At 40.8% G+C, this 13,295-nt stretch overlaps 1 protein-coding gene across 12 annotated transcripts in view; it reads left to right on the top strand.

Annotated features, from left to right (window-relative positions):
- Positions 1 to 13,295, top strand: part of LOC119005994 (mannosyl-oligosaccharide 1,2-alpha-mannosidase IC) — a 209,432-nt gene that overhangs the window by 88,900 nt on the left and 107,237 nt on the right. For all 12 annotated transcript variants that reach the window (XM_037074254.1, XM_037074250.1, XM_037074259.1 and 9 more), the window contains one exon: positions 6,301 to 6,397. In XM_037074254.1, the coding sequence (XP_036930149.1) occupies positions 6,301 to 6,397 (97 nt within the window). The remainder of the gene's footprint in view (positions 1 to 6,300; positions 6,398 to 13,295) is intronic.

Below are 13,295 nucleotides of genomic sequence, written 5' to 3'. Positions count from 1 at the left end.
AACTTAAGTGGTTTGAACTCAGACTGACCTAAAAAAGGGACCCAATAACTTTCACTTTAAGATCTGTGAGCTCTTGCCATAAACAGTCCTTTGAAATCCCTTTTCCCCCCGTCCTTCCTTCATGACTTTTCACATAAGGATCTACATATCAGCCGTCCTTGGCGTTATTACATTATACACTGTTTTGAGAGTTCCTGTACGGCACACACAGGCAGCCATAGAGGAAGCAAATCTGGATCTTGCAGACTCTGAGTAACAAAGACTTTTTGATCATAGCCTTTAGTTTAAGAAATGCACGCATCTATTGAAGAGATGCACCTTGTCCTCAGAGCGAACAAAATGAAGATCCACGCATTCAGTCGAACAGATTGCGCTGCATAACCAAGGTTTCTTCATTCACGCAAGCACAATTGTGGAGGCGATTGTAGAGATTGTGCTATTGACAGAGTCTGACGCGCGCATAGAAATGATGTTTTCCATTCTTTAGACTTGGTGATCTTAGAAACTGTCACATGAAAACCTCGTTCACAATAAACTCACTTAACACCCACCAACTTCTGGCTTCTGTCACTGGTGGGGAACTGTGCAATAGGCACTGGGGTCAAATGACTCAGCAGTGGTCACCGGTATTCATCTGCTTCAGCTGTGATGGAAACAGGACGTCTGCTTGACATATCTCCACTTTTCCCGCATGATTGTTCCAGATGTTGCCGTGTAAATACTTTTTCATCTATTTCTGTTCAAGCAGCACTCGAACCTCTAACAGCTGAAAGAGAGACTGAATTAAAAGATAAAATAAGGACCCACTGTAACATGGTCACTGACCTCTTGGCAGCTTATTACTGTTTCCTGTTTCTTGGTGCCATGTCAAACGTGACACGCAAGGATTAAAACAGTTGAGCAAACTCATCTACTGGCAACTGTCTGCTATTAGTGGGTTTTGGTTTTAAATGGTACAAGACAGAACTTCAGCATTGACAAAGCAGATTATCCAAGTCATTTTTCATCCTGTTTTTTATCGTCTTTCTTTTATAACCTGTGAGTCTAACTATTGTTCTGCATGATGTAGAGGAAACAACAATAGACCAGGTCCAGGTGTGCGCTGGGCTTTTCCAGGATGGAGAGGACTAACACTGCGATAATCGTACCATCCTGTGGTGTCATTTTTTTTTTTGGAGTGTTCACGACCTACAGTGGAAACCTGGGTTATTTCCAGATGACCCAAGTGTCGCAAAGAGTAGCTCTTTTTTGAGAGCAGACAAATTCATATGCCCTTGCGGTGACATTGAGTTAATTTTAGATAAATCAGGCATTATATCTTGAGGACAATAAAATGAATATTGCGGCAGCTTCAGGTTTTTTTTCCCTATATTTATGCATAGACTTATGAAATATGGATGGAGCTATAGCCAGCAGGGAGCATCCTCACTGGTGTAAAAAAATACTCTAAATGTAAGTAAGCTTGTGTGGCCCTACTTCTTTCTTTATATCTCAGTAAACATTACCTAATGGGTCTCAATCTCTAATTTCAAGTATTTTTCAATGCAGCATTTAATAATTTATGTATAACTGTAGAAATGAAAAAAATAGAGTAGTAGTAGTAGTAAAGCAGGGTATGTTTTAGGGAGCGTGCACCTTGTGACAACTCGCTACCATGGCATGTCCTCTGGTTCTCAGTCAGCTCCACAATGCCAAACGTTGGTTTTAAGGATTCGAAACACTAGCCCACAAACCAATGCGAGACATCATGGTGGGTTTACACTTAATGTAATCAGTCATGCAACTGCTTGTCTCTCTCTCATGATCTGGTTGGAGTTGTATGATCAACAAGAACATGACTTGTGACCTGCGGTCTTGGTATTGGCACATTGTATCCCCGATCAATCCCTGATTCATTTTAATCACTAGCTCTGTGTTCAAGCTATTGATCGTCTCAACCCATAGATCGGCCGATTAGCTTAACCAAAGGACACTCAGTGTCCTGTCAGATCATGTCCGATCATGTCTGTGTTTGCTTTTTGTGCCCCAGGAAATGAATCGTTCACCCACTCGCTCTCTTGGAGAAGCCAGCATTGGGGGCGGCGTGCTCGGCTGCGGCTGCAGCTATCGATTAGCGCTGTGCGTGTTGTGTGCTGTGATGATGTGTTGTTTCACCAGCAATCCTATGACTGTTTGACCTCAGCCCTCCCACACTTTAAACCCTCTGCAGTGCACAGCAGCAGAGATGTGAAAACACAATGCCAGATATTGGTTTCCCTCCAGCTGAATGAAAGAGCTTCAGCGTGTCACAGCAGGAAGCAAAGCCAAATATTCTCACGCAGGGTGAGTTTGATCATGCTCACATTTTGGCACCAAAACAGAGCTTTAATGCAGAGTATCTGCACGTCTTCAAAACTTAAAATAGCAAATCCGGTTTCCTCAACAAAAAGAAAAAAGCCCCTGGAGGAATTAACAAGTCTTTGATTTAATTTGCACATCTTAGATATTTACCCTCTCCTGCTTCAGGCAATAATGTTAGTTCTGATATGTTATTTGTATCCGCTTGTAGACGCTGTTCAATCCTTTTTTTCAATCAGTACCAACAGACCTTCAGCACACACAAAACCCCAACATAGACACTTATTTTTGCACAACTCTTTCACTAAAGGGTCTTGAAAGCACCATGTGAGCTTACATTACTGAACCTGACACAAAACTGGATATTTATTCTACATTTCTGTTTGATTGCAACCCGACCAGTTGGGTCGTGACAGGTTTGGGTCAAATTTCCATGCTCCAGTACAATGCACTGACGGTTATTTATTTATTTTTTTAATTTTAATGTTTCTTTAACAGGGATGATACATACAACATTGCCACAGAAAATGGGAAAATGTGATGCATATAAGACGTCTAGCTTCAGCTAATTTGCAGTCTTTGTCCCTGGTCCCTGGTTACATGTCTGTCCATTGTAATTTGCTGCAGTTGATTCTATAAAACCAGTTTGTTGAGCGACAGAGAATGAATAGCTCACAACAGATTTGATCACAGCTTTACCTGATTAATCATTTCAGTCATTAGCAAATAATTAGTTTCAGCTTCTTAAACGTCCTGATTAACTTGATTTGCTGCTTTTCTGTCTTGGCTGTCATTAAAACAAATGCTTTTGGGTGTCCGATTTTTATTAGGACAAAACACATTATGAGACGTTTTGACATTTTCTAGATAAAACAATAAGAAAATGGGCAGATTGATATTATTATAGTTAGAGTGAAAGTTAAATTTAGCTGCAGCGCTGTTTACAGTCAGTTCTTTCTTTTGGCATCTTTTAAATCATGTCATCACAGATTGATGCTGCCGTTTTACATTCTCTGTGCCTACAGTCAGGCAGTTTGAGAGTACCATCTGCCTGTTTCCTACTTTGCCTCACATTTATTTTATAATAGTCATAAAGGCCTGCCTCCCTCGCAGCTCCCATCATGTCTTTTGATCATTTTTGCAAAGTCTGAAATGTCCTTCAAAAGAGACAGAGAGCGACACTTTCTAACATTGACCGAATCCTACATGTTGAGCAGACACTTCCTAACGCTTTTGTTCCTTTTGTTTTTAAAGCTGCCGATGGAGCGAGACAGGCCGGCGTTATAAAAGATGTTTTCAAATAAAACTTGACACTTTCTGGTTTTCATTCCGCGGGGCAAGGCGTTCTGTCGGGACACAATCAGACTATTTTTGTTCTTTCAACACTTTGTGAACGTATTTCTGCCATAAGATTCATTGGTGCTATTCCCTTTAATCATATTGTGCGCTTGCTTTTCACGCTGTGAGATTGCTACTGCATACATTATATGTATTTGTTTCTATAAACAAAACAAAAGAAAGTCTGTTTCAAGTGCTGCTTTCTCCGACTTGATTACAGACTCAGGACAAAGAAAAACTAGACAAAAGAACAAAGATGATGCAGATAATGTTGTTTCTTTCTGACCACAAAAGCTGAATCACACACTAAACTGGCAGTAGCATCAAAATATTTTCATGGCATGCAGAGTAATTCGCCTGTAATCGAACCTCAGCTCCGTGACCCGAAGCCTCTGTTGCCCTGACCCTGAAGGACATTCAACATTCATTTGAATTTGACGTGTTCTGTATGGGAGCTGTTGTTGTTGACTGTGAGAAATGGCTGCAGCTCTCTATCCTTTGAGGTGTCTATAATGAGCTTTTTAGGGTGAGAGGATTTTCTGCTGGAGGCCTTGTCGGAGGTAATCGGATTCATGTTGTCTATTTCTCACAGGCTTATGTGAGCCGACCTCCTGGAGAGCGAGGAGCCTCATGCAGTATTGATAATAGAGCTGACATCGTGTTACGGTGAAATCCAGAGAGGGGAAAAAAACCGAAATCCTGGACAATCCGTCCATCTCTCTACAGATTGCAGATTGCAGATCTCCACTTTCTTCATGTTTGTTTTATCGTGGCGAGGATTATTGAATTTCATGAACATGTCACTGCTGAGAGCACTCGGGTCAGGTGCACTCGTACTGGAACTGGTTTGTTGTTTATAGCGATGCATTTTTCATGCATTTGCATCTCTTTGATGAAGACGTGCTGATAGCTTTCTCTCATTTTCTTTTGAAAAATGTAATCAGGCTACTTGGCAGTGATAGCAGCTGAATCATTAGGACACACAGATACTCTGCTATTGTCAGACATGAGAGACGCCAGTACAAACGAGAAGATAAAAAAAAAAAAAAAAAAAACAATGAGTGTTTTCATCTCAGCTCATTTCCATAAGAACGTATCTTCATAGTCGTCATATTTCCCACATGTGGTGAGAGATATGAAGACTTTCTGTAAATTTAAACCCTTTCATGGTGGCTGAAATTGCACATCCCATATTTTGAGCCATGGATGTGAAACAGCTCTCTTCTAAAACTTAACTTGTGACAAAAAGAATCAATGCAAAACTAATTACAACCCCATGGGCTTTGGCTGTACTTTATATTTAGTGCTAATTAGCAAATTATTAGCATGATTACACGCTAAAAAAGTGAACATCGGGTGCGTTCATAAATCAAATCCGACGCCCGGCACTGAAATGGGAGCGTGGTTGTTCAAAGTAGCAGAGCGTGGGCCTTCAACTGTGAATAATTGTATTTAATTCACTCATCATTTGCTACATTTGGCTCGGACCTCCACATCACCTGCACATGAAACACTGACTGCTGTTGGCCCTCCACTGCTCTGAAAGCGTTGGGCTCAGAATAACCCCAAGGTATATTCCAACACAACGCATTCTCACTCTATACTCGTCCAATAGTGCAGCTTGTCAGTGTTAGTGAGCTTCAAACTTTGACACTCCACTTGACCTTCCAGCGTCGGTTTCGCACGTGAACGGCAACAATAAACACGCAACGTCTGGGTAGACTTTCAAAATAAAGCTTGCTGACAAACATTTCTTATAACTTGACTTTTGGACTGTAAACGTTCAAATGATGACACCATCGTCTGGTTAGGTTCACTCTTCAAAACTACTCGGTTTGGACTCTTTATACTACCACGCTAGAGGGAATTTTGAACCTCTCAGGGACAGAGTGTGCTCACACACACTCGGAGTGACTATGTTCATACCTGTGAAAAACAAGCCATTGACTACACATTGCTTGTTCCTGCTTTGAAATGTCTATGCTGTCAAAGATCTCTGATAGATGGAAACATTGCTCTGTTGAATAAAATCGCATTTCCTGGGAGCTATCACATACTGCGATGTGAGTTTCTGTCGCAGCATTTAGTTTGGACTCCCTACACAGTCTGGGATTGCCATTGGGAACATGTTGGCATGTTTTCTTTTTGGATTTTCACTAGTTCATTCGATCTCAGCTCTCCCTGTCGTGTTTCTCAGCTCGTTGTAGCTCTCCCTATCGTGCTTTGTTTTAATGCATGTGAGGCTGCTTCTTTCCTCTTTTACAAATCACATCCAGACCCCTTTTTTCCCATTTGGGAGGAATACAGAGCATCATTTTAATAAAAACCCACTCTCTTCTCCCAGCTGTGTTCTTATCTACTCAACCTGCTTTTCATCCACTGGTATCATTCGGTCTTTAATTTCGGAGGACTAGTTGCAGGGGAAATGTCAATCTTATTGTTCAGCGGTATGACGTTCGTGTGTGTGTTAATTGCGTGCTTGTCCTTAATCCAGCCTGATCAATAAGCTATCATTGTCTTTGCCTCCAGCAATACTGATTTTAATTACATCTTGAGGTTTGGAGGTGTGTTGTTCTGCTATCAGTCCAGTGACCGGTGTGTTTGTCCTCTCTGTTTATGCTACAGATGATGAAGTTTGCCTGGGACAACTACAAACTGTACGCCTGGGGGAAGAACGAGCTACGGCCTTTGACGAGGAACGGGCACTTGGGCAACATGTTCGGTAAGTGTCCGCCTTTACCTCGAGGCTCAAAGAGGTCATACAGCATAGTTTTTCATGACCCATTGACCTTTCTTTCTGGAGAGGTTATGTACACTAAGATGCCGGAAAACTAAACACGGAGATGTGGAAGACTTTCAGGTGAATGATCTAAACAGAAACGTATTCTTTCAACCTTAAAAATTCATTAAAAAAGACTCAAGATCAACAAAGTCTCCGTCTGACATACATTGACAACCGCTGCCTTCCGCAGCAAACTCTCACAAGCAGGACGCCAAGAGCAGCAAGTTTGGATGAGTTGCACTTTGGGAAAGTTTGACACACAAGTGAAACAAAACAAAGCGAGGCTGAATTTCAAGTCGCCGTTAAAGAAACCGCTTCCCTCGAGTGGAATGCGAACATGTTTTCTTTCCCTGCAAACTGAGGAAAAAATATGGGTGTCATTAACGATAAACAAAATAGCAGCAATTTGCAGAGGGTACTTAAAGCACAAAAGTTATATTATTCATCGCGTAACACTGATAATGTGCGAGCAAAACAGACTGCGAGGACATTAATCGAGCCAAGCGAGGGAAAGCAAACAGACAGCCGACTCTCTTCAAAGGAAAGAAATCAGTGCAGCAATTTGAATCCGTGTTTATTTATTTTTTAATGTTTGAACTAATCTCTGGAACCTATTTGTTTACGTGCTGAAAGATTTCTAACAATAAACTTTATTCACACAGCACATTTCAACACAAAGCTGCAAAGTGCTGTACATAGTAAAACGGTATGAAAGCAATTCAAGACCGAGGCGAATAAAATCAGACAACTCAAACAATGCAAAAATAAAAAATGACATGATTGGTCATGCAGTCAATATTTTCATTTTATTTTGTTCTCTTAGTGATTAAGTATCAATTAACAGTGAGGATATTGAATAATCATTTAAGCCATTTGCTAAAATTCCAAATTCTGTGACTTTAGATTTCCTCGTGCTTTCATTATTCCCACCTGCAAAGCATTTGAAGATGTCCCCTCTGGCCTCTGGGAGATTGTAACAAGCATTTTATATTAGTTTTCAAATGTTTTACAGAGGAGGTGATAATTCGTTGATCCAGAAAATAAAAATCAAATCAATAAAAACACAAAATTATAGTTACAAAGTCATTGTAATCTAGTAGGCATAGTACAGCTTACACTTGTTTATACCCTTTTCTAATACATTGAGGAGTACAAGTGCACATGTGAAAAACTAATGTAAAGCCCTTTTTGGCTCCAGAGGAAGCCTCTTATCTGACACATTTTCACATGTGATGTCACTCTGGCAAAATTGCATAGTGGGTAACGGAGATAACAGGTTTTGAAAAGGAGCAAGAATGCACGGAATTTTAAAGGCAATATCTTGTGCTGTTGGAGAGCAATGCGAGACCAGTGGACTTTTCAAAACATGGTGCCTACACTACCCACAAATTTAAGCCAATGAGTGACACCACTGGAGGCATTCAATCAGATCATGTGCAGCTTCCTCTGGAGCCACAAAAGGCTTTACACTACTTCATTTCACATAGGCAGGAGTACTCCCCAAGGCCTGTAACCACACTTTAATGTGGAAAAGTTGAGTTAGTTTAGTTTATTTTTTGATTAAAAAGAGTAAGTGAAATACTAGTTTCCAAATACGTAGTTTAAAAAGGCAAAAAAGAAAACTGAAATAAACTCAAAACAAATCAGAATGAACGAAATTGCAAAAAAAATCCTCTGTTCTGAGCTGTCAGTAGAAAGAGAAGTGAGCGAGCTAACATGTCTCACCTGTTCGCGCCTCAGTAACCTTTGTCACCTAGTCTTCCTCACCTTTCAGTCATCGCAGGGAACCTCACAACCTGCCATCGGCATCACAGCCTCTAATTGAAGCCAGATCCGGAGAGGTCCTCAGGTCCTCTGCAGTGAAGCATATCAGTCAGTTCACACTGCTGAGCCGGAGGGAAATCCCATAAAGAAGCCCTTTAATAAAAGGCGGATCAGCCCTTAATAAGACTTGGACGGGTACTGTCTTCCTCCATCACTTCTGTAGGGAGTCAGGATTATTGAGGCAACGACGCAAGCTCTCTTGGAAATACAGTTTGTGATCTCTTTGCCGCTCTCGTTCCGCCCCCGATGTCGCCAGCTTCATAGTTGAAACCCTTTTTCAAGTGTTGTCCTTAAATCAAGTGACAGGTGTTCTGGTTCAAAGCAGCATCCAGAGCTATCTGATGAAATCTCCCCAAAAACATCACACGAACTCTGATTTTGCCTGAAGTTTGGAGCTGCTTTTAACAGTCAGTGACACTTCTGTAAGTATCCTGCGTCTAGTAATATCGCAACAAGTGTTTCTTGTACCAGAAAGGTACTAAAGTGAAGTGTATCTGTCAGGTAGATGAACAAAAACTGAACATATGGCTCGAAAAGTGTGTGAGGCTTTTGTCCAAGCTGTTGATGAGTTTTGAGATTTGATTAGGGCACAGAAAGTATATCCCACACATTGGACCTCTTGAGAGGCACAAATGGCCGCTGTGTTTGCATAAAATAGACCTCATAGCCTTGTTGTGAATAACGAGAATTCATCATTTATCTTTACAATACTTCGTCTTTGTCAAATTCATCCCGTAATAATCAACAGAACTTCTTCACTTTTTAATTATCCTCTCACCAAAGAAAACACCGTACATTACCTGCATCACCAAAAAGCAAAAACAAAAATACATAATTTGTGCTGAAAATACAACAAAGCCTACTTAATTTTCTCACTCATTGATATTTATTGTTGTATCATTTCTAATATGATTTCGTATATTGAAGTATGTTGGCTGATAATTTGTCACAGAAAACCTTTTTAAAGGAGATCTGTTGGTCTTCCTTCAGGTCTCAAGATGAGTCATCGAGGCGTATTTTACTTACACAACTTGTGATGTAAAGCATCATTAGGAAGGCACAGCAGCTGGGGACAGTGAAAGTTAATGGACTGTGCTCTTGTCAATGCTAAAACTTGAGGAATAATAGAGACAATGATCGAGTCGGTCGCTGTGATTTGCTTGTATTAATGCTCCATTAAGAAATGTCTGACTGCTGCTGGAGGGCAGAAACTCCAAGCACACTCCCAGCAATGAGCTTTGACATTACCTTATTAAACTGATATGGTGAGCGCATAAGCAAACAATCACGATATATTGCATACAGAAGTGGAGCAGCATCAGCGTCCCGTCGGCGTTCTCACAAGCTTTCCGGCTCCAGATTTGCGCCACTAAAATGTGTTTATACTAGATGCAAAGGGTTGACGGCGCTCCTCCAACAGATGCCTCTGCTTTAGGTTGTGATTTATAGGTCAGCGTCGTATTGCCTATAGATGTCATCGCTGCAGTGTTACACGGCTGTGTTTGTACCGCTCTGACCTTCTCATGATGTGTTTCACTGGAAAGGGGAAGATTACTGAGCTTCCTCCTCTGACTTTCTTTATGTTGCCTTCTCTATCAATAAGCTCCACAGGCATTGACCGTTGAAGGAGACAACAAACAAGCTGAGCAATCACAGACACCACATATGTACCACTCCACCTGGTATCTCCATAGAAACCTGTGTTTTTATGCGCTCAGGCTCCTGAGAAAAAGACCTTGGTCTCTTTGGTTTGCTAAATACTTGGCTTACTCCACCAGCTACTCATTTACATGAGCTCTCCTACTTTCCCCTTCGCAGTTAGTTTGTGTTAAAATGACCCAAATGAAGGGACAGTTCAATTAATTCCTCCTCCTTTTCTTTAACATTGAAATCCTTAATTTCTCAGGGAATAATGCATAGATATTCATGAGAGAAAACAGTTGTATATAGGTCACGAGGACAATTTGATGTCGATCCAAATGAAAATTCTGATCAAGCAGCCTCTGCTGTGAGGGAGAGGAAAGGAGTTCAGTCTGGCTGCTACACAACCAACAGTAGAATTCAGTTGTACAGGTAAGAAGATGTGTTGGCATGAGAGCAAATGTCACAGAACAAGTTAACAGATCTGAGTGAAAGCAGAAAAAGTGCGCAGTAAGACACCGAGTGACGATCAGGTTTATTGTCAAGTAGCTTTTCACTTACGAGGATTTTTTTCTTGTAAGGGAGGAGTTTATTAGTGCAAAACACTAAACATAACACATGGGGATCAAAGTTATGACTGCAAGTCAAGGAGCATTCATAGAAAACTGAAAATTGACAGTTACATATGAGAAATATTATAAACATCATCTGCTTTCATGCAACAATGTGCCACATATTGACCAGGGGCCGGTGCATTGACAAATAAGTTAGTAAGCTGTTTCTTTCTGGGTGTTGCTAAGCCCAATATAGATGCTATATAGCTATTTTTGTGCATGCATGCACGAGTTATGAATCAAATTGGAATTGCAAGTCTTATTTTTTTCCCCTACTGCAGATATCTCACACTGAAGAGGCACTTTCTAAATTATTCCACTGTTGGGGCCAAAGGTTCTTCATAATGGATAGTACGATCCTAAACTTCTGGCAGCTAATTGCCATCTTTATCTGTGCAGCGCTGCGGAATACCTTACTGTAGATCCAACAGATAATGCAAACAATAAAAAGCTGGAACATAATAAGCCCTTTGTCTCTGGCAGTCGAGAAATAGTTGACTTTTCCAAGTGTGGGGGAAGAGGAACGATTTCAAGGTTTATCCCATAAGCAAATTTATTTCCAGACTGCATCATTTTCTGTTCCTAACTCTCCTTGTTTGTGACTCAGTGTGTTATCTCTGAGCAGAGGGAGAGAGAAAGAGGGGGAGTCAAAGGCAGGGGAGGAGAGAAAGGACATCATGCTAGCGAGTAAATGTCACATTGTGTTTGGTGGTGCGGGAAGCCAGGTATGAAATTGGATGCTGTGTTCTTTAATTTAATCCCCAGAGTAAACAGACATGTGGCGAGATTGGATCTACAGTTAGCGTTCGTATCAGCGGCTTGTCAATATGCTGAGAGTCACCAGAACATCCCCTCCGCTCTGCACTCAAAGACGCACAAAACGAACCACAGAGAGGCGGCGAGAGGCGCTTTGCTGCTGTTCCTCGCTCTGTACTCCGCTTCTTTGGCACACTTTCACTTTACTATAATCTCCCTTTGAGTCTTTCTCTCAACCCTCCATTTCCTTCAATTTTAACTGTAATCCCTCTCTTCTTTCCTTTGTCGTGGCCCTTAAGGCTGAAAGCGGCTCTCTTTTATTCTTTCCTCTTAACCAAAGTTGGTTGCGATAGACCTTTTCTCTCATTTCCCCTTTGTCATTTAAAATATACAGTATGTCTTTTTCAGCTTATTAAAAGTTTCTTTTGCTGAAGGCAATTAGAAAGAGAAAAGTGGGCTATTTACAGTACTTTCAGCAATTCTGCCTCCCCGTACGACTGTGTGGGAGTTCCCACATAGTGAGGAATATAATCTAATGGGAAAATTAAAATATGTGCATTCATGTTTCTTTTGTCCTTCAGGGGAAAAAACATACTTTTGAATTATTCAGCATTACAGCATATTTTTAAAGTGTAGTGTTAAAATATTGCACTAGAAAACCTTGAATATGTTCCACAGATAAATGATTGGTTTGCTGATTTGTTAAATATCAAGGCCCAATCCAACCACATCATGGCTGTAGACAATGCACGTGTTTCTAGTTGCTGCACGATGGAACTGCATAGCGCATCCAAAATAAAACATCCTGTTCAGACTTCATTTCAGGGTAAACGTGCCCAATATCATGTCTCCTGGAGCATAATGAATCTAAGGAGAGCAACATGTTGAGAGCAATGTCAGATTCTAGTTCAGTGACACAGGTGTTCCATGTACTTCCAGCTTCAGAAATATCATCAAATGTCATTAGCTTTGGTGAAATGTTACAGAAATACAGGAACTCTGCAATATATGAAGAGCTTAGGCTACCAAACAAAGCAATGTGTCCTCACCACCGGAGCATAAATACAGCATGATGTGAAAGAGGTTGCCAAAGTAAAGTTCTATGGCTAATTGAAGCTGGGTTTTATTTATACACACCACACTGACCTCTGTGTTGGGAAGCTAATCTTTCTTTAAAGAATACATGAAAATGTGTACCTCCACTGTTTACAGAGCTGCTGTAATGGGGAGTGAGTTGCGGGGTTCGTGCAGGGATTTTGTTTTCTGTTAATAAATTATGGTATATACTTGAGCTTAGAGGTGAAATCAGTTGTGTGTGTGATGGAGTTTTGTCTTTGCACAGTTCAGTGTTTATTATTTGATATTTGAGTGTGAAAGTGACTGAAGGGATTATCTTCAATATTTGGTGCTGATATTATCAGCAGTTTTCACCGTGACTGACATAAATCACTGAGGAAGGTCAATTGAATGATCTGCAGGGTGTCTTGCATGCTGCTATTGACTTTCAGTAATAATAAATCTCTGAACAGGAGGCGCTCACCGGTATTAAAACTGAAATGGTTTTGTCGAATCTCTGTAACTTCAGGGGTCAACGGGCAGCTTAAGATTTCAGGATAAATTTTCCACTAAGCAGAGGGTTTTTAAATTGCATTCCTTCAACCGGCAATAACTGATTTTTTTTAACAGCCCGGAGCTTGGAAAAAAAAAGTTGTAAACATAACATTGATCTATCATCATCTCTTAAGCTGAAATTTGGCAAAATTAAATGGCAAACAGTAGCTTTAAGCATCACACATTAACATATCCAGTAGATGCTGAGCAACATTATCATTCATGTGGAGTTGTGTGTCTGGTCAGCTGGCAACCGTGAGTCTGATATGTCTTTTAGCTCTTTTTTTGGTCTCTACCAACACCAGAGGGAAATGTCTATCTCTTTAGCTCTTTAACTATCTACTTTGTTCACCAGCTGAGTCTGTCTGCAGTTTGGTGCTCAGCAGGTCGTG

Source organism: Acanthopagrus latus, chromosome 17 (assembly GCF_904848185.1).
Source record: "Acanthopagrus latus isolate v.2019 chromosome 17, fAcaLat1.1, whole genome shotgun sequence".
Taxonomy (NCBI): domain Eukaryota; kingdom Metazoa; phylum Chordata; class Actinopteri; order Spariformes; family Sparidae; genus Acanthopagrus; species Acanthopagrus latus.
The sequence above is the reverse complement of the archived record's forward strand: the minus strand, read 5'-3'. Positions and strand labels throughout refer to the sequence as shown.